This window comes from Hypanus sabinus, chromosome 17 (assembly GCF_030144855.1).
Source record: "Hypanus sabinus isolate sHypSab1 chromosome 17, sHypSab1.hap1, whole genome shotgun sequence".
NCBI lineage: Eukaryota > Metazoa > Chordata > Chondrichthyes > Myliobatiformes > Dasyatidae > Hypanus > Hypanus sabinus.
The window spans coordinates 84345179-84367246 of record NC_082722.1 but is presented as its reverse complement, the minus strand read 5'-3'; the positions used below and the strand labels follow the sequence as shown (position 1 = coordinate 84367246).

Below are 22068 nucleotides of genomic sequence, written 5' to 3'. Positions count from 1 at the left end.
AGTATAACTAAAGAGCAGAATACGGAGGATGAAATTATATTTACAATTCAACAATAAAAGGCAAAAGATATACACTCAAGTAAGTTTCACTACCTAACATCAGGCTGATTGCACAGAAAATCTCAAAATCTAAATTCAATACTTCCTATACCCGCAGATCTTGAATTATGGATTCCCCCATGAAAAAGATGACACAGAAATGACACTGGCTCCTGAATTAATGGTAGACCAGGAAATTATGAAATTTAGTTAAAATTCCCACATACACAATTATACAGGGACACTTCCCTCCAACAGAAGGGTCTCAGCTCAATGAAAACCCAAGTCTTGCTTTGGGTACCAGGTTTTATCAGTGTGGAAGTGACTCAGCTGCTGAGAGCCACAATATGCCATACAACAGTGCTGCTATCATAGAACATGCCGTCTACCATTCATGAAGAAATCACTGAAACGGTGTTAAGAAACAGGTGGGCCAGGATATTGAGCCCTGGAAACCTTACCCATTACTGACCGTGTTATGATTTTCGAGGGAATTATGCATAACGTATACTTGAGTGATAACCCTTGAGTTGAAAAGTTTGCCTATAAATGCAGATGGCATTTGATTTCAGTCAGTGTTGAGCAGGTGGACGGTTGAACAGCACAGGCCCAGCGGAAAGCAGGAACTCCAGGTCAAAGCCTCAGCACACCTGGACCATCATGCCAGAAACCATGTTGTCAAAGACTCTGAAACAAACAGTACAAGAGCAGCAGTTAGTTGGAGTTCCCAAAAACACAATGCAGAGCTGACCAGAATCCAAGAAAGCACCGAGCTTCTGCAAGAACACTCTTCATTGTAGGAGGTGAAAGGCTGCTGCTGGAAGATTAACGGGCTGCAACCACTATCACTATCATTCCTCAGCTGAACACTCTCTCATCAAATGGAAAATATTGTACAACTTTACTATCCATACTTTGCTAACTGCAATTGGCCATTTTATTCAGTGCTATTTGCCTGATAAGGGAACAGCAGTGTGTGGTGGATGGAAGCATTGGCAGTGAACCACTTTCCTCTGCCACTGACAGAAAAAACCATTCCTTCTTTTACACAGAATAGGTCTGGCTCACCAAGAATTGAAACACAGCCTGTCAGTACCACAGGCTTCCACAGGGCAGACGGTGCTAAGTAAATTGCAGGAGTCTCAAATTACAGAAATGTAAATGGTTCAGAGAACATTCCGGGTAAGGTGATCTCCATGGATCTCCATGGCTGCATAGTGGGCAAACTTCTCAAAATAGTCCAACACCTGGGGTCTCAATCCAGACGGAGGCTTACAAACTTAAATCACCTTACCTCAGTAAACAATCAGCAACCTCATTAAGATGCATCTGGGCAGGAATCATCAGAGAGAGTGGGCCGAAGGGCCTATTTTTATGACTCTCCAAACTACTTTCATTAATAAAGATGAGTTATCATAGAGTCAATAAAACTACAGATTGAAATTAAAAACAAAAATGCCCCTAATGCATCTGCCTTTACCACCAACCCTGTAGGGCATTCCATATGCCCATCTCTTCTTGTAAAAGAAAACTGCTTCTGACATCCCCACTATAATTTCCTCCCAATCACCTTAAACTTATGCTCCCTCGTATTAGCCATTTCCACCCTGGGAAAAAGTCTCTGGTTGTCCACTCGATCTATGCCTCTTATTATCTTGGACGTCTCTATCAGGTCACCTCTATCCTCATTCGCTTCAAAGAGAAAAGCCCTAACTCACTCAAATCCATCCTCATAAGTCATGCTATCGAATCCAGGCAGCATCCTGGTAAATGTCCTCTGCACCCTCTCTAAAGCTTCCACATGCTTCCTATAATGAGGTGACCAGAACTGAACACAATACTCCATGAACCTTCATCAGGACTGATGAAGGGTCTTGGCCTGAAACGTCGACTGGTTATTCATTTCCATTGATGCTGCCTGACCTGTTGAGTTCCTCTAGCACTTTGTGTCTGTTGCTCTGGATTTCCAGCATCTGCAGAATCTCTTGGGCTTACAATATTCTAACTATGTTTTTTATAGAGCTGCAACATTTCCTCGCAGCTCTTGAACTGAATCTCCCTACTAATGAAGACCGTTGCACCATATGCCTTCTACACAACTCTATCAACTTGCACAGAAACTTTGAGGGATCCATGGATGTGGACTCCACACTACCAAGATTCCCACCATGAACTCTGCACTCCACCTTCAAATTCAAACTTACAAAGTGGTCAAGGTTTAAGCAGAGAAGGGAGAAATTTAGAGATCTATGGAAAATGTTTTCCACACAGAGGGCAAGGGATATCTGGAACGAGTTGCTCGAGGGGATGGTGGCACCGACTCCATTACTATGTTGGACAGGTACTTGGATAGGAAGGGAGTACAGGGCCACAGCCATGATGTGGAAAGTGGGAATAGCATATAGACATCACAGTCTACGTGGACAAGGTGAGGTGAAGGGCCCCCTTCTGTGTTGTACAATCCTATGACTAGAAAACTAGATCCAAACACTGAAAAGCTACAACACAGGACAAGAGTAAAATGGTCCCACAACAGGCAAATTGGAATATGCTCTCTATTGCAGCCACACCTATTATGAACAGTGGTGAAAAATGAGGAGTCTTGATGGGCTGAATGGCTTAATTCTGTTCCTATGTCTTATGGTCTAAAATTATTGGGGACAGGGAAATCCCAGAACATTCTACCTTAACTATGACATGGTGCAGAGTCTGACGCCTTCAAACAGATCAGTCAGAAGGATTCCCCGGATATTCCACCTCAGCTATCCAGTTTCGCCAATTTCATTCACTCCACGTGGAATTCAAACAAAGCTAAACACACTGTTTACAAAGGCACCAAACAGCATCCTGTCTGCAGGGCGGAGATCTGCAGCCCAGAACCAGCTGCAAAGCCGTGCTGTTCCAGTGCAGGTACAGAACTGGCAAGTAGCCAGCAGTGTGGAAAACTACTCATCAGGTCCCACCTACAAAACACAAATTAATCAGCCATCAGCATCACCATGGAGAGTATTATCACTGCTGTCTGGGAGCACAAAATGCTCACTGATGCTCAGTTTGGGCATTGCCTGACCACCTGGTCTAATAAGCAAAAGAGCAAAACTGCAAACAGAAGGCAAGAGTGATTGTGCTTGACATCAAACCTGCATTGGAAAATTGTCACAATATAAAGTCATACCTACTGTAAAACAGACAGAAAATTCCTGTGTTCAAACAGTCAAAACAACTCTGGAAGTACCCAGATCAGCCATCTTAACCTAACAAAAACTATCATTCATTGCCTCCTGGCCGGTGGTTTCTCAAGACCACAGCAATTGTAATGCTTTGCATTGGAAACTCCTTACTTGGACTGAATCACTTCTCCCGGGTTGTAAAACGGATTGCACACGACATCAGTGTAAGAATTGTGCAGCTTCCGAAACATCTATAAAGAAAAACAAAAATACTGAAAGCATCTGCCTGCCAGCACTCCACCAGTCAAGATAAACAACTTAGCAACAGGCCCTTCAGCCCACTGAGTGTGCACCAACCGATCAGCCTCACATTTCAATTAGTCCTTATACTGTTCCCCTTTCCTTCTACATACTTGTCAACTCCCTGAGATTCACCCACTCACTCATACTCATCAACACCCTCAAATTCTTATACTCAATTACAGGAGGGGTCATTCACACACTAATCAACTGCCCCAGATTACACCACTCACCTGCACGAGGGAACATTTACACATTCAACTCCCCCAAATTCCATTACTCACCTACACGAGGGAACATTTACACACTCACCGTCACCACAGATTCCACTACTCACCTACACGAGGGGCTGTTTACAGTCGCCATCTCCCCCAGATTCCATTACTCACTTACACAACAGAACATTTACACACTTAACTCCCCCAGATTCCAGCACTCACATACATGAGGGAACATTTACACACTAGTCAACTCCTCCAAATTCCACTACTCACCTACACAAGGGGACGTTTACACCAGATTCCATTACTCACCAACACGAGGGAACATTTATATACTCAACTCCCCCAATTTCTGCTACTCATCTATATGAGAGGTTGATTACACAATCATCAACTCTCCCAGACTCCCACACTCACCTACATGAGGGGTGATTTACACACTCATCAACTCCATCCAGATTCCTCCACTCTGCTACACCAGAGGTTGTTGACAGTAGCCAGTTAACCTACCAAGCTGCGTGGCCTCGGGACACGGAGGAGACCATTACACTAGACAGGACTGAACCTGTGTCTCAAGCATTGGAGAGGTAGCTGCTCTCAATCTACACCACTGTGTCGCGCAATAGTGCAAATGAATTTCCCTCTGGACCACTGCATCACACACTCCCCAGGTCAGACGGAGAGTGAAACTTCCTCTGGACCATCAAATCACACACTCCCCAGGTCAGACACAGAGTGAAACTTCCTCTGGACCATCAAATCACACACTCCCCAGGTCAGACGGAGAGTGAAACTTCCTCTGGACCATCAAATCACACACTCCCCAGGTCAGACAGAGAGTGAAACTCTGCACCACTGCATCACACACTCCCCAGGTCAGACGGAGAGTGAAACTTCCTCTGGACCGCTGCATCACACACTCCCCAGGTCAGACAGAGAGTGAAACTTCCTCTGGACCGCTGCATCACACACTCCCTGGGTCAGACGGAGAGTGAAACTTCCTCTGGACCATCAAATCACACACTCCCCAGGTCAGACGGAGAGTGAAACTTCCTCTGGACCGCTGCATCACACACTCCCCAGGTCAGACAGAGAGTGAAACTCTGCACCATTGCATCACACACTCCCTGGGTCAGACACAGAGTGAAATTCCCTCTACACCACCACAGCATACCCCCTTAGCATTGGACACAGCAAAAAGCTCCCTCTACACTGTCCCATCACACACTCCCGGTGTCAGTGAACTCTCTAAAGCCCACACATCAGCCACTGAGTAACTTACACTACGGATTTCATTGTCCCTCAGCGCGATGTTGGAAGAATCTACCACAATAACAAATTTCACTTTGGTGTTGGTGACATAGCCGTATCTGGAAGTGGGGTTAAGGTTGAAATTCTGCTGGTGAAGTCTCCCTGTGGGTAAGCCACACAGAGCTGACACATATGGTCATTAGACCAGGCAATAGAGGGGCAGCACCAGCCACTTGGCCCAATCATGCTGCCTCATCATTTGATCATGACTGATTCTTTTTCACTCTGAACCCCATTCTCCTGCCATCTCCCCGTAACCTTTGACACCCTGGCTAATCAAAAACCTAGCAACCTCCGCTTTAAATACACCCAATGAGTTGGCTCTATGGCCGCCTGTGGCAATGATTTTCACAGATTCACCATCCTCTGGTCAAAGAAATTCCTCCTCATCTCTGTTCTAAATGGATGTTCCTCTTTACTCAGGCTGTCCTTGACTCCCCCACTGTAGAAAACATCTTCTCCATTGTATTGGCCTTCCATACCACCGACTCAACCTGCAACTTAACCTTTAAGGAGACCTGCATGGTTTCCAAGTCCCTCTGCACTTATGATTTTTGAATTTTCTCGCCATTTTGAAAATAGTGTACACCTTTATTCCTTCTACCTAAGTGCATGACCATACACTATGCTGTATTGCTTTAAATGGCTGCTGGAGCTACAGGAGCACCAGGGATCAGGACAGTTACTACTCCTCAACCATCAGGCACCTGAACAGAAAGGGATAACGGCACTCATCTGAGTACTCTTGTATCTTGTTATTTCAAGCTGGTTATTTATTACTATTTACTTACATCTCCATTTGCACAGTTTGTTGTGCATTGTTTACAGTTACCGTTCTACAGATTTACTGAGTACGCCCACAAAAAATGTTTCAGGATTGTATGTACTCTGAAAATAAATTTTATTTTGAACTTTGATCTGCTACTTTTTTGCCCATTCTATCAATCAATCCAAGTCAACTCACTTTTGAACTGCCGAGCACAAGTTCCGAGCGGGGCTACAGTGGAAATCCTTCAGTTTACTGCCTTGAACACACTGCACCAACACAGATCAACCTCTCCCGAACCATTCCTTTACACACAAACACCCCCCAACCCCAGTGCCATTGCCTCAGTCATCCCTTGACCCCAGAGAAACCTAGTTCCTTGAACCCTTGCCCCACACCCAGTCCCAATGCTCAGCACTGTAGGAAGGATACACTTTGTAATCCTCAGTGGGGTAGAGCAGACCCAGGTAGAGTTCTCTTTGATCTACCAGCGCCTTTCCCACTGCTGAAATCTTCTCCTCCACAACGTCCAGTGAAGTGTGTACTGTGTAATGAAATTTCAGTTCATTCTCCGTTGGCACCGTTTTGATGTACAAAGGATAATTCTACATGAGAGCGAAGAACAGGTGTCAGTAGTCACAGATGCTTCACTGTGACATGCATGGCACCACTGCAATGTACCCGTATACAGAGGACAGGTTACACCTGAACATGAAGGGGTTCCAATACCTTTACAGGCAGTTTAGCTAGAGTTATTTGGGAGGATTTAAACTAATTTGGCAGGGGGATGGGAACCTGTGTATGGAATGATAGTGCAGAAGATGATGTAGTTGGTTTACACACAAAGGCAATGTGTGCAAAGAGAGGCCGATGATGGGGCAAAATAGCAGTCAACAGGATGAGCTTCAAAGTAAAAGGTGGACAAAATTGAAAAGGGTGAATACAGGTCTGAAGGTGTTACATTTGAAAGAGCACGGTGTATGGAATAAAGAAGATGAACTTGGAGCACAGGTACAGATTGGCAGGTATGATGTAGGCATCACTGAATCATGGCTGAAAGATTATCTCTGGGAGCTTAATGTCCAAGGTTACACATTGTAACAAAAGGACTGGCAAAAAGGCAGAGGGGCAGTATTGCTCTGTCAGTAAAAAATGAAATCAAATCATTAGAAAGAGGTGACGTAGGGTCGGAAGGTGTTGAATCGTTGTGGATAGAGCGAAGGAACTGCAAAGGTAAAAAGACCCTGATGGGAGTTATACACAGACCCCTAAAGAGTACTAAGGTTGTGCCCCACAAATTATAACAAGAGATAGAAAATGCATGCCAAAAGAGTCATGGGGACTTCAATATGCCTGTTAGATTGGGAACATCAGGTTGATGCTGGATTACAGGTGGGGGAATTTCTTGAGTGCCTATGAGATGGCTTTTCAGAGCAGCTCGTGCTTGAGCCCACTGGGGGATCAGCTGTTCTGGATTGGGTGTTGTGCAGTGAACCAGAATCGATCTGAGAGCTTAAGGTTAAAAAAAAACCCTTGGGGGCCAGTGATCATAATATGATCGAATTTACCCTGAAATGTGAGGAGGAGTGGAAGTCGGATGTATCAGTATTACAGTGGAGTAAAGGGAATCACAGAGGCATGAGAGAGCAGTTGGCCAGAATTGATCAGAAAAGAACACTTTTTTGCTGATATTTTAATAAGATACCAATATGTTATTATTAATTCAAGTTCAAACCTAATGTATGTACAACCTATTCAATATTATGTTATGTTATTTTTTTTATATATGAAACTCAATAAAAAGATTGAAAAAGAAAAGAAAGAAAGAAAGAACACTTGTAGGGATGACAGCAGAGCATCAATGGCTGGAATTTCAGGAAGCAATTTGGAAGGCACTGGATATGCACATCCCAAAGAGAAAGAAGTATTCTAAAGGCAAGACTTCACAACTGTGGCTAACAAGAGAAGTTAAAGCCAACATAAAAGTCAAAGAGAGGGAATATAATAGAGATAAAATTAGTGGAAAGTTAGAGGATTGGGAAGCTTTTAAGTAATAACAGAAGGCAACCAAAAGTCATTAAGAATGTAAAGACAGAATACCAAAGTAAGCTAGCCAATAATATTAAAGAGGATGCCAACAGTTTCTTCTGATACTTAAAAGGGAGGCAAGTATGGATATCGGACTGCTGGAAAACGATGCTAGAAAGGTAATAACGGGACGAGGAAATGTCAGACTAACTAAGTATTTTGCATCAGTCTTCACTGTGGAAGACATTAGCACTATGGTGGAAGTTCTAGGTGTCAGGGGTCATGAACTGTGTGAAGTTATCATAACTAGGGAGAAGGTTCTTGGGAAACTGAAAGGTCTGAAGGTAGATGAGTCACCTGGACCAGACAGTGTACACTCCAGGATTCTGAAAGAGGTGGCTCAAGAGAAAGGAGAGAGACAGAAAAAAGGAAACTATAGGCCAGTTGGTTTGACCTCAGTGTTTGGGAAGACGCTGGAGTTGATTGCTAAAGATGGGGTCTTGGCACCTTAGAAAGTAAGACCATACAGTCAGCCCTCCTTATCCGCGAATTCAACCAACCGCGAATCGCGAAAACCCGGAAGTGCTCTTCCAGCACTTGTTGTTCAAACATGTACAGACTTTTCTCTTGTCATTATTCCCTAAACAATGCAGTATAACAACTATTTTACATAGCATTTACATTGTATTAGGTATTATAAATAATCTAGAGATGATTTAAAGTTTACGGGAGGATGTGCATGGGTTACTGTGGATCAGGATCAAAAAAAATCGATAGTTCTCTAAGTAAGTTGGAACAGGTACATCCAGTATTATTTAGCGTCAGTTAGTCAAACGTTTGTCTTTGTATATAGTATATATTTTACTTTACTATGCATATAAAACACTTAAGAATATATGTTTCAGTGCCGGGCTCGGGAAGTTCTAGTAACAGATCACTTCCGAGTGCGCTCTCCACTGTGCCGGGTTGATGTGGAGAATCAAAAAACCCAAAACCCGAAAAACCAAAAATTAAACCACTGCGTTGCTTAGTAATAATTGTAGCTTTCATTGGGGCAGAGCCTTTCGCACTTTATCCTTTAAAATAGTTCTGATCATTGACTGACGTAGCCTAACGATTTTCCAATGACCGATGGCGTTTCACCTCTTTCCGATCGCCTTATTATTTCCACTTTATTTTCAATTGTTATCGTGATTATTTTCGTGAACAGAAACACACCGGATTCTCTGCCGCTGGGTCCTAATGTCCACCGCACTGAGACAGGTTAAATAAAGTCTGGGGTTCCGCTGGGACAAAGGTCCACTGCATTGAGACAGGTTGAATAAGGGACTTGAGCATCCGCGAATTTTGGTATCCACGAGGGAACCAATCCCTCAGAGATAAGGAGGGCCGACAGTATGTTTTGGGTATATACCTCAAGAATGGTTGAAAAGAGATAAATATTTAATAAATATACTGCTGGTGGCTGGTAAAATGACTCTTACTAGGAAATGGTTATCACAGGATAGCCCAACTTTACATGCATGGATGGAAATTACAATGGACATTTACAAAATGGAGAAGATAACAGCATCTGTTCATCATAAGTTGTAACAATTTGTTCATACTGGGAAAATAGGCCTGATTTTATTCTCACAAATCAATGAATATGTTGTTTAAAAAAAAATCACTCCCTACTTGAACATAGTTTTCTCCTTTTGCTTGTTCTTTCTTTCCTCTCTTTTCTATAAGTGTATACCTCAGATAAATATCATGTGAAGATTTGTGGCATATATGACTAAACGATATATATGTAAAATATCTGAAATACATTTTATGGAAATGTTTGATGACGAACTTCAATAAAAAATAAATTACAAAAAAAAGGATGTGGTCTTGGGGCACATGATAAAATAGGCCGTAGTCAGCATGGTTTCCTCAAGGGAAAATCTTGCCTGACAAATCTGTTGGAATTCATTAATCTGTCAATGTGTGTAACTGGATTTTCAGAAGACCTTTGACAAGGTCCCACACAAGCCCATGGTATTACAGGAAAGATTCGAGCATGGATAAAGCAATGGCTAATTGGCAGGAGGCAAAGAGTGGGAATAAAGGAAGCCTTTCCTGGTTGGCTGCCGGTGACTAGTGGTGTTCCACAGGGGCTGGTGTTGGTACCGATTCTTTTTACATTATATGTCAATGATTTGGATGATGGTATTGATTGCTTTGTTGCAAAGTTTCCAGATGATATGAAAAATAGGTGGAGGGGCAGGTAGTTTTGAGGAAGTAGAGAGGCTATAGAGGATTTAGACAGATATGGTTATGCACTTCAGTAGAAGAAATTAAAGAGTTGACTACTTTCTAAATGGAGAAAAATAATACAAAAACCTGAGGCACAAAAGGGACTTGGGAGTCATTGTGCAGGATTCCCTAGAGGTTAATTTGCAGGTTGAGCCTGTGGTGAGGAAGACAAATGCAATGTTAGCATTCATTTCAAGAGAACTAGAATATAAAAGCAAGGGTGTAATGTTGAGACTTTATAAAGCATTGCTGAGACCTCACTGGGAATATTGTGAGCAGTTTTGTGGCCCTTATTCTAGAAAGGATGTGCTGAAGCTGGAGAGGGTTCAAAGGAAGTTTGGGAAAATTATTCCAGGATTGAATGGCTTGTCATATGAAGAGCGTTTGATGGCTTCGGACCTGTATTCATTGGAATTCAGAAGAATGAGGGGTGAACTAATTGAAATCTATCGAATGGTGGAAAGCCTTGATAGAGTGGATATGGATGTTTCCTATAGTGGGAGAGTATAAGACAAGTGGACATAGCGAATGGAGGTGAGGAGTAATTTCTTTAGCCACAGTGGTGAGTCTGTGGAACTCTTTGCCACAGGCAGCTGTGGAGGCCAAGTCATTAGGTATATTTAAGGCAAAGGTTGATAGATTCTTGATTGGTCAGGACATGAAGGGTTATGGGGGAGATTGGGGCTGAGAGGGAATTGGATCGGCCATCATGTAATGGTGGAGCAGAGTCAATGGGCCAAATGACCTAATTCTGCTCCAATATATTATAGTCTTATGGTCTGCTATGCTTTACTATTATATGCACAGTACCACAACCATAGGCCACTCTCAACAATCCGCATGGCAGCCTTAAACTTGTAAAAGATTAACACAAGAGATTCTGCAGATGCTGGAAATCCAGAGCAACACACACACAATGCTGGGGGAACTCAGCAGGTCAGGTAGATTTCCAGAAGTGGATGCAGTGGGAGGCAATAGGCAGGTGAGAAGAGGTAAAAGGTCAGCGAGGGCAACAGAAGAAATGGGTGGGGGGAGCAGGAAAGAAAAGAAAGGAAAAAAATGACTGGAAGGAGAAATCAATGCTCATGCCATCAGGTTGGAGGCGCCCAGACAGATATGTGTTGCTCCTCCATCCCGAGTGGCTCCACACACAAGAATTAACAAATGACATCTGATAGCAAGCTGCAAGGAAATTAGAGCAAATGGTCCAATTGAAGGCCTGGCGTTCGAAACAAACTGGGCAGAAGGAGTCAGTGAGCGAACAGACGATAGTCCTGGAGTTAGACACACAACAGACAAACCGACCGACCCTGGAAAGTGATTCACTATCGAACTATAGGCAGTTTTAATGCTGGGTCCAGTCCTAACCAGTGACATTCTGTGTGTGCATATTTGTTTGTATGCCAGTGACCATTTGTCAGTTTCCGTGTCACTGTCTCTGATTCCGTATGTCTGTGTCAGTCTCTGTGCGTGTCTGTGTTTGTGTGTGCAAGTCTGTGTCCGTGAGTTTGTACATGTACGTCCTCGTGTGTCTGCCTGTGTCCGTGGGTCTGTGTGTTTTCCTTGTATGCCTCTGTGTGTGTGTCTCCATTTTCCTTGTGTCACTGTGTGTGTCCATGTCTGTTTTCCTTGTGTATCTGTGTGTCAGTGTGAGTGCGTGTGCACCTGTGTGCCTACGTGTGTTTGCGCCTATCTACCTCTGTCCGTGTCCGTACCAGTGTCTGTCACTGTGCGTGTCTGTGTGCATCGGTGTCTCTGCGTGTGCCTTTGAGAGTCTGTGCGTGAGAAAGACTGAGTGTGCGTGTCAGTGTGCCTCTGCTGTGGTTCTGGTGCGAATCGAGCTGTATAGGCAGATTAAGTGGTTTGGCTGGGACTAGAGGGACCGAAGTGCCTGTTTCTGCGCTGTACTGACACGCAGTGATGGAGAAAGCCAGCGGACTCTTCCTCATTCTCATCCTCCGGACGAGTGATGGATACCGGTTGCTCAGAGGCCGCTGTTGAGAGGTTGTCAACACCCAGCGCTGAGCTGCGGGGCTCAGATCTCAGACGGTTCACCCAGGGAAGGGGCAGAAGCGAGGCCACCCTCAGGAGGAGATGGAGAGCTGAAGCCGCCTCACTATGATCGCTCCCGGCCCAGCACCGCACCCCAATTTCCGCCTCACCTCTTTCGCGATCACGGCCACACACACCGCCATCTTCCCGCGACCACGTGACGAAGATCACGTGTCACTGCTGTCACGTGAACGGCTTCCGGACGGACAGCGAATACCATGGCTGCGTTCTGCCGTCTCCTCTCGCTGCTGGCGGCGGCGGCGGCGGCGGCGGCGGCGGCGGGCGCGACCGCGACCGGGACCGGGAACGCGCCCAATATCATCATTATTCTCATGGACGACGTGAGTCCGCGAGGCGCGTCCACATCATTGCACGCGCACGTTACTATCCTCCCCACCCCACCTCAGACACGGGCCCTTCGGCCCACGGAGTCATGTTATCCCAGTTCCACCCGTCCGTGACCCTGGAATAAGCTTCAACTCCGTGCTCTGACACCCCATGTGAACCATCCCCATCCGTGATCTCCCCAACATGAAAACCTTCACCTCCGTGACCATCATGACCCCCTCCTCACCGTTAACTTACCCGACACATGGGGCGAGTCTGAATATTGCGTGTCCGTCCGAGCAAACCCGGTCTCTCCAATCACACCTCAGGCTGTCCCCAGAAGATACCCAGTCTCTCCGATTTGTCCTCAAAACAAACCCAGTCTCTCCTCAGAATAATCCCAGTCTCTCCGATTTGTCCTCAAAACAAACCCAGTCTCTCCTCAGAATAATCCCAATCTCTCCGATTTGTCCTCAAAACAAACCCAGTCTCTCCTCAGAATAATCCCAATCTCTCCGATTTGTCCTCAAAACAAACCCAGTCTCTCCTCAGAATAATCCCAATCTCTCCGATTTGTCCTCAAAACAAACCCAGTCTCTCCTCAGAATAATCCCAATCTCTCCGATTTGTCCTCAAAACAAACCCAGTCTCTCCTCAGAATAATCCCAGTCTCTCCGATCACACCTCAGGCTGACCCCAGAAGATACCCAGTCTCTCTGATCTCTCATCTGTCCTCAAAATAAACCCAGTCTATCCTCAGAATAATCCCAATCTCTCCGATCTCTCATCAGAACAAACTCAGTCTCTTTGATCTGTTTGGAGGGTCAGTTTTTGGTTTGGGAGTCAGTTTTTGGCTTGGGGGGCAGGTCTTGGTATGGGTTTCTATATGATTGTATTGGTGTTGTCTCCCTTTTATTTTTTATTGTTATTTACAGTTCTTATTATTATGTATTGCAATGTACTGCTGTTGCAAAACAACAAATTTCAGGACATGTGCCAGTGATATTGAATCTGATTCTGATTAGGATTCTGGATTTAAAATGGAGTTTGATGAGTTTCCGATTTTTTTTTTGATTGAGAGAGCATAGCTGAGCTGCCAATGATCTCTTGAGGCAAGCATACCAAATGCCGTTTCACTATCTTGTGCATCTATGCCGCCATTGTGAAGGACTTCTCTTAGTCTATCATCACTCCATAGATCCTGCTATTTACTCTATATGTCCTACCAGGATTTGACTTCCCTCTCCCTTGTTGTTTCCCCTACTCCTGTTTATCCCTCTTCCCACTCCATCCTCTTGGGCTGGGCTGCTGCCTACACCCCGGCACTTCCTGCAGATGGGATGGGGCGATCTCGGTGTCAATGGAGAACCTTCAAGAGAGACTCCGAACTTGGACAGAATGGCCACTGAGGGAATGCTGTTCTCAAACTTCTACGCTGGCAACCCACTCTGCTCCCCGTGTAAGTGGCACAGCATTTCGAATGAGACTTTCTCTGATCACCGCTATGGGTTCCTTGTGCTGGGGCAGGGCAGTTTCTCGCCTGCATTCTCATCAGTGTTGGCCTCCTGTCTGTGTACGTTGAAACACCGTGGAGGGAAGTGGATTGGTTTTGGGGATAAAGCAGCCAGTGTGGTTCATGTTGGGTGTGCAGTGTTCTGATACCCCCTCAATCGAGAGTGATGTGGAGAACCAACACGGGGATTGATGGTATTGGGGGTATTTCAGAGAGTGACTGTATCGCGGAGTATTGACTCATGCTGTTGTGCAGTGTCATTGCAGAATGTATGAGTGATGGTTTTGTAAGTGACAGTATTAGAGTATTTCAGGGACTGGTGATGCAGAGAGTGACAGAAACCAGCTGTGCAGTGTGTGTTTGGGAGTGATATGCTATTGGGTTACATAGAAAACCTACATCACAATTCCGGCCCTTCAGCCCACAGTGCTGTGCCGAACATGTACTTGCTTTAGAAATTACCTAAGGTTACCCATAGCCCTCTATTTTTCTAAGCTCCATGTACCTATCCAAGAGTCTCTTAAAAGACCCTATCGTATCCGCCTCCAACACCACCACCGGCAGCCCATTCCACACACTCAGCACCCTCTGTGTAAAAAAATTTACCCCTGACATCCCCTCTGTACCTACTTCCAAACACCTTAAAATTGTGCCCTCTCGTGTTAGCTATTTCAGCTCTGGGGAAAAAACCTCTGACTATCCACATGATCAATGCCTCTCATCATCTTATACCCCTCTATCAGGTCAACTCTCATCTTCTGTCGCTCCAAGGAGAAAAGGCCAAGTTCGTTCAACCTTTCCTTGTAAGGCATGCTCCCCAATCTAGGAAACATACTTGTAAATCTCCTCTGCACCCTCTCTATAGTTTCCACATCCTTCCTGTAGTGAGGTGACCAGAATTGAGCACAGTACTCCAAGTGGGGTCTGACCAGGGTCCTGTAGAGCTGTAACATTACCTGTCAGCTCCTAAATTCAATTCCACAATTGATGAAGGCCAATATACCATACCCCTTCTTAACCACAGTCAACCTGTGCAGCAGCTTTGAGTGTCCTATGGACTCGGACCCCAAGATCCCTCTGATCCTCCACACTACCAAGAGTCTTACCATTAATATTATATTCTGCCATCATATTTGACCTACCAAAATGAACCACTTCACATTTATCTGGGTTGAACTCCATCTGCCACTTCTCAGCCCAGTTTTGTATCCTATCAATGTCACGCTGTAACCTCCGACAGCCCTCCACACTATCCACAACATTCCCAACCTTTGTGTCATAAAATTCAGGGTTATGTCAGGGAGCGACTGTGCAGAGCATGTTTGGGAGTGACAGTGTGGGCAGTGATGGTGTTGGGGTCTATCAGGGAGATAGCACAGAGTGCTTTTGGGAGTGACGGTGTGGGGAGTGTGTCGGGGAGACACTGCTGAGTGTGTTAGGGAGTGACAGTGTGGGGAGAGATGGTATTGGGGTATGTTGGGGAGTGAAAGTGCAGAGTGTGGTAGTGACAGTGTGGAAGTGATGATATTGGTTTATGTTGGGGAGTGACGGTGCAGTGTGTGTTTGGGAGTGACAGCATGGGGAGTGATGATTTTGGGGTATGTTGGGGAGCATCTGTGCAGAATGTGTTTGGGAGTTTTGTTATTGGGTTATGTTGAGGAGTGACTGTCAGAGTGTGTTTGGGAGTGACAGTGTGGGAGTGATGGTTTTGGGGTATGTCACAAGAGTGACACTGTCGGGAGTGACGGTATTGTGATTTCTTGGGAAGTGACAGTCTAGAGTGTGTTTGGGGGTGACGGTGTGGGGAATGACAGCATTGTGGTATGTCAAGGAGCGACTGTGTAGTGTGTGTTTGGGAATGACAGTGTGGGAGTGATGGTATTGAGGCGTGACAGGGAGTAGCAGTGTGGGGAGTGATGAAATTGAGGTGTGTTAGGGAGACAGTACAAAGTGTGTTTGGAAGTGACTGTGTGGGAGTGATGATTTTGGGTTGTGTTGGAGTGACTGTGAAGAGGGTGTTTATGAGTGATGATGTTATGGTTATGTAGGCAAGTGACACCATTGTGGAGTGACAGGATAGGGTCTGGGTGTGTCAGTGTGGACTGTTTGAATGGTACTCAGCTGCAGAGATTAGTTGATTGAACATAGGAGTAGAATATTTAGTTCATTGAGTTTCATTTTGAGTGTTGTACACTGAATATTGACATAGTTAATGACATTAGTTTCCTCTCCTGCAGCCCGCGCAGCACTGCTAACTGGCCGCCTTCCTGTCAGGAATGGTTTCTACACAACCAACGCTCACGCCCGCAATGGTGAGGGCAGCCCCCAGCGGTGGGTGAGGGAGGGGCTAAGTGTTTTGTGGAACCGTCAGCACCGGGTGGGGGTTGGTGGTGACGGTAGTGACTAATCTGTAAAACAGTCAGCACCAGTGGGGGTGAAGCCAGGCACAGGACGGCCGAGGAAGGGGGTAACTGCTCCGTGAAACAATCAGTATCAGGGGAAGGGGGAATGTGAGACAGAGGGTTAGTGCTGAGGAGGAGGGAGCTCAGAGGGGAAAGTGATACTGTCTACAGCCCGTAAGAGATGCCGTTAGATTGAGGGAGAGGCTTGTGTCAGTGACGAGGTGAGTGAAGTTCAGGCCAAAGGAAGGTAGGAAGTGATGAAGTGCAGACCAGGAAGATCAGGTAAGTGTGAACATGGACATACAAGCAAGGTTTTTGGGTGAAAGCCAACACTGCGGAGTTCAGAAATGGCAGAAGACATTAACAGTATGTGAGACAGGGTAGGTAACTGAGGGGGTATGGGAGTGAGGGCCTACATTACAAAGCAGCCCCTACTGGTCAAAATAACAGGACCTGAGGTTGACAAATCCCCTCGATCTGGAGGCCTGAGTCTTAGGATTCAAGGAGACATATCTGCAGAGGTGTAGGCTATGTAGTCTTGTCTTTTCATCAAAGCTGGGGAGGAGCATTTAATGCTTTCAAGCAGGAGTAGGAATGGAAGGTAACCATTTCCAGGGTAGAAGGTTGGCTAATTAGCAGCTGACTGACCAGCTCAGTCCCTCCAGCATTACTGTGTGTGGAGCCTGACACAAACACATGGAAATGCTGAAGACTGTGATGTTCCAGTCCAGGTACAACAAAAATGTGCTTCAGTTGATAAGAAGGATGTTACGGTAGCATAGTGGTTAGTGCCAAACTATTAGAGCTCAGGGCATCGAAGTTGAGAGTTCAATTCCAGCATCCTCTGTAAACAAATTTGTACATTCCTTCCTGTGTGCTCATAGGGGGGTGTCAGAGGTAACGTTTTTAACACATGGCTGCCCACACTGCCAGAGCTGGTGGTTGGGGTTGATACACTAGGAGAACTTAAGATACTCTTAGAAAGGAACAAAGATACAATAAAAATGGAGAACTAGATTGATTTCGGAGTAAGTTCAAAAGTCGGCACAATAACATGGACCGAACGGCCTGTATTTTTCTGAGTTGTTCTATGGTCTAACTTTACTCCCCAGCCTTCACCTCCCCACTGCCCTCACAGGGATCCTTGCCGACCACTCTTTTATCTTGTGTTAATAATAAACAGAGTCTTTTCCTCACGATCTATCTTGAAACCTCCTGTGACCAAGATTTTTGGTGGCTACCTGTTACCTCTTCCTGTGGCTGACCTTTTTTTAATCACCAATTTTTATTGCAACTCTAACAAATTACACTCAATACAACCAGTTGCTGATTACATTTTGACTGTTTAACCCAGTGACCCCCACAACCCTCATCCCTCCCACCTCCACCCCTCTCTCTCCCCCCCCACCCCTCTCTCTCCCCCCCCACCCCTCTCTCTCCCCCCCCCCACCAACCTACTGAATAGTAGTGCATGCACAGACAGAGCATTCCTATTTTAACAGGAGATCTTTTAAGTTAGATATCAAAATTGCATTACATTGCAAACACATTAAGATTGTCGTGCATCATTTATTCTTGCTGATGATAATTCCAGCTAAGAAATGTCCGAAAAGCTCTGAAGCCAGTGAGTACTTGAAATATCATGAGGAGGTTTCCAACGCTGGACGACAATCTTCTTAGCTGCAGTCAGGCCTTCCAGCCAGATTTTGCATTTTTTTCCGTAAGGGAAGGTGGGAGTTATCATTTAGAAGATGTACAGCGGGGTCCATTGGTAATTGTGCCCCCGTTAGTTCTGTAAGAGTACATACTGATGACCTTCCACCACAAACCAAAAACCCCTGGACATTCCCATACAACATGTAAAAAAGAGCCAACAATTCTGTGGGGGCAAAATGAACAGTATGGGTCAGGAACCAGTCCCATCTAATGTCTAATTCTCTGTGCTAGATATGCTCTATGACAAAATTTCAAGTGTATATACTGATGATTTGGGTTTTTCGAAGCACCAGCAGCATTATCCCAAATCACATCCCAGTCTAAGTCTTGTCCCAATCCAGATAGGTCCCTATCCCAGGCTTTCATTCCTATAATTCTGGGAGTTTAATTTATCTTAGATATATGACAATATATGTCTTGGAGCACTCTGTATCCAACTTAAAATGGGATGTAGCTTTAAATCTGACCCCCAGGGAACCCCGTAGGCTTTACAAGCTGATCTTACTCTAAAGTAGAAGAAAAGAGAGTGTTTATCAATATTATTTCGAGATACCAGTTCTTGAAAGCTAAGGATAGTACTTGCCCCATTGATATCTTGAAGAGTAGTAATACTTTTACCCTCCCAGGTTCTGTTAGTGAATGGTTTCCCCCCAGATAGAAAATGATTATTGTTCCATAATGGAGAAGATTTGCACCATACGCTTTAAAATTTTAGGAATTTTTCTGCTGCTCTAAACACTTGTTGCATATGGGTTAAAATCGGACCGTAAACAAATCACTTTTTTTGGTAGACATACCTATAAAGAGAAAGTCCTTCAATCTTATTGGTGCTATTAGCTCTTGGTCTATATTTTTCCATGACGAAACTTTACTCTGGTGGCTGACCTTTGAATGTTCTTGTGGGATATTTGGTTTTTTGGAGATGCAATGTTAGCAGGATTTGTTGTTGTGGAATAAGTGTGCAAGTCAAAGTGTGAACGCACACCTGATGGCAGTGGGGGAACAGATCAGAGGACTGGGGCTGAGTAAATGAATGTGTTCACTCTTAGTGTGCCTGTTTCTCTTTACAGTGATACCATAGTCTCTGTCTCCACAGGATACACACCTCAGGAAATCGTGGGAGGAATCCCTGGTTCAGAAATTCTGTTGCCAGAACTCCTGAAAAAGGCAGGATATTCCAGCAAAATTGTTGGGAAATGGTAGGTTAACTTCAATCTTCACAGATATGTACAACGTGAACAGTGTATAATGACAGGGATTCTTAGAGTTCCACAGTAAGAAACATGCCCTTCAATTTAATGCATCCATCAGCTAATCCTGTTGTCTTATATCCCTAAAATCTTTCCACTCCATATTCCTGTCCAAATGCCTTGTATATTTTAAACACTACACATCTGTGAAGTCTCCCTCTTGCTCTGTCCCTGGGGAACAGCCCACACTCTCCCATCCCTGCACAGATATGCTCAGTCTTCATCCCACCCACTCCAGGGCGCATCACCTTCCCTGAAGAACCACAGATGCCGCAATCTGTTTTCCATTCAGTAGCTGACATAATCCTCCCTTCGAGCCGGTCCTATCTGGACTATGTATTTGTGAAGCTGAGAACTAGATAGTGAAGTCCTAAAAGATTTTGCTGCTGTTAATAGAGTTCATGCACTTTGCCCACTGCACTGTCATGGCCAGAATTGATAGAATATGAGGTCTGTTACATAGAACATAGCACAGTACATCTCTGGAACATGCCATTTGCCCCGCAATGTTGCACTGAACCAGTTAAACTAGTAATCAAATGTCCACATTCTTCCGTTTTCCTCACATTCATGTGTCCTCTAAACTTCTCTTAAGAATCTCTGAAGTCTCTGCCTCCACCAGCAATCCAGGCTCTGTGTAAAAGAAAGCTTGCCCCTCACATCTCCTTTGAACGGGGTTAAGTCAGCATTGTTATAGTCCACCTTGTGAGGACCTGCTTTCCTGTCTCCCCAGGCACCTGGGGCATCGAGCCCAGTTCCATCCTCTCAGACACGGCTTTGATGAATGGTTTGGAGCACCAAACTGCCACTTCGGGCCATACAACAACAAGGATAAACCCAACATTCCTGTCTACAACAATTCCGAGATGGTGGGCAGGTAATGTGTGGCTGAAGTGTAGGCTGGGGGTACTTTTGATCAAGGTGCAAGGAAGCATCCACAGTTCTCATTAACAATGGAATCACTCTGACTGTGGCTCCGTGAGTGTGGGCACTCAGAGGTGAGAACACCCAGCCGTGCTTTGCAAACCCGTTCACCAAGATTTCCAAGGCTTTGCTAGTGGGGTTCGGTGTGATGGGGTTCGGGGGGAGTTACAGCTGGGGTTCAGTGTGATGGGGTTCAGGGGGAGTTACAGCTGGGGTTCAGTGTGATGGAGTTCGGGGGGAGTTACAGCTGGGGTTCAGTGTGATGGAGTTCGGGGGGAGTTACAGCTGGGGTTCAGTGTGATGGGGTTCGGGGGGAGTTACAGCTGGGGTTCAGTGTGATGGGTTTCGGGGGGAGTTACAGCTGGGGTTCTGTGTGATGGGGTTCGGGGGAGTTACAGCTGGGGTTCAGTGTGATGGGGTTCGGGGGGAGTTACAGCTGGGGTTCAGTGTGATGGGGTTCGGGGGAGTTACAGCTGGGTTTCGGTGTGATGGGGTTCGGGGGGAGTTACAGCTGGGGTTCAGTGTGATGGGGTTCGGGGGGAGTTACAGCTGGGTTTCGGTGTGATGGGGTTCGGGGGGAGTTACAGCTGGGGTTCAGTGTGATGGGGTTCGGGGGAGTTACAGCTGGGGTTCAGTGTGATGGGGTTCGGGGGAGTTACAGCTGGGGTTCAGTGTGATGGGGTTTAGGGGAGTTACAGCTGGGGTTCAGTGTGATGGGGTTCGGGGGGAGTTACAGCTGGGGTTCAGTGTGATGGGGTTCGGGGGGAGTTACAGCCGGGGTTCGGTGTGATGGGGTTCGGGGGAGTTACAGCTGGGGTTCAGTGTGATGGGGTTCGGGGGGAGTTACAGCTGGGGTTCAGTGTGATGGGGTTCGGGGGAGTTACAGCTGGGTTTCGGTGTGATGGGGTTCGGGGGGAGTTACAGCTGGGGTTCAGTGTGATGGGGTTCGGGGGGAGTTACAGCTGGGGTTCAGTGTGATGGGGTTCGGGGGAGTTACAGCTGGGGTTCAGTGTGATGGGGTTCGGGGGGAGTTACAGCTGGGTTTCGGTGTGATGGGGTTCGGGGGGAGTTACAGCTGGGGTTCAGTGTGATGGGGTTCGGGGGAGTTACAGCTGGGGTTCAGTGTGATGGGGTTCGGGGGAGTTACAGCTGGGGTTCAGTGTGATGGGGTTTAGGGGAGTTACAGCTGGGGTTCAGTGTGATGGGGTTCGGGGGGAGTTACAGCTGGGGTTCAGTGTGATGGGGTTCGGGGGGAGTTACAGCCGGGGTTCGGTGTGATGGGGTTCGGGGGAGTTACAGCTGGGGTTCAGTGTGATGGGGTTCGGGGGGAGTTACAGCTGGGGTTCAGTGTGATGGGGTTCGGGGGAGTTACAGCTGGGGTTCAGTGTGATGGGGTTCGGGGGGAGTTACAGCTGGGGTTCAGTGTGATGGGGTTCGGGGGAGTTACAGCTGGGGTTCAGTGTGATGGGGTTTGGGGGAGTTACAGCTGAGGTTCAGTGTGATGGGGTTCGGGGGGAGTTACAGCTGGGGTTCAGTGTGATGGGGTTCGGGGGGAGTTACAGCTGGGGTTCAGTGTGATGGGGTTCGGGGGGAGTTACAGCTGGGGTTCAGTGTGATGGGGTTCGGGGGAGTTACAGCTGGGGTTCAGTGTGATGGGGTTTAGGGGAGTTACAGCTGGGGTTCAGTGTGATGGGGTTCGGGGGGAGTTACAGCTGGGGTTCAGTGTGATGGGGTTCGGGGGAGTTACAGCTGGGGTTCAGTGTGATGGG

General features: G+C 46.1%; 2 protein-coding genes across 2 annotated transcripts in view; one reads left to right on the top strand and one right to left on the bottom strand.

Annotated features, from left to right (window-relative positions):
* Positions 1-217: 217 nt before the first annotated feature.
* trappc2l (trafficking protein particle complex subunit 2L) lies at positions 218-12416 on the bottom strand. Its single transcript, XM_059993384.1, has 5 exons — positions 12278-12416; positions 6240-6412; positions 5013-5100; positions 3381-3460; positions 218-726 (listed from the first exon to the last, which is right to left on the bottom strand). The coding sequence occupies exons 1-5, from the start codon at positions 12308-12310 to the stop codon at positions 681-683; spliced, it is 420 nt and encodes a 139-aa protein (XP_059849367.1). The 5' UTR covers positions 12311-12416; the 3' UTR covers positions 218-680.
* Positions 12359-22068, top strand: part of galns (galactosamine (N-acetyl)-6-sulfatase) — a 67714-nt gene continuing 58004 nt past the window's right edge. Inside the window, exons 1-5 of the mRNA XM_059993383.1 lie at positions 12359-12508; positions 13830-13953; positions 16245-16319; positions 19222-19324; positions 20109-20252. Coding sequence (XP_059849366.1) covers positions 12386-12508; positions 13830-13953; positions 16245-16319; positions 19222-19324; positions 20109-20252 — 569 coding nt within the window. The 5' untranslated portion in view covers positions 12359-12385. The remainder of the gene's footprint in view (positions 12509-13829; positions 13954-16244; positions 16320-19221; positions 19325-20108; positions 20253-22068) is intronic.

Coding starts and splice junctions, on each gene's coding strand:
- trappc2l (XM_059993384.1), bottom strand. CDS start 12,310: ATGGCGGTGTGTGTGGCCGTGATCGCGAAAGAG. Junction 3,461..5,012: donor GGGACAATGAAATCCGTAGT/GTAAGTTACTCA, acceptor TTTTCTTTATAG/ATGTTTCGGAAGCTGCACAA. Junction 727..3,380: donor GGAGAAGTGATTCAGTCCAA/GTAAGGAGTTTC, acceptor TGTTTGTTTCAG/AGTCTTTGACAACATGGTTT.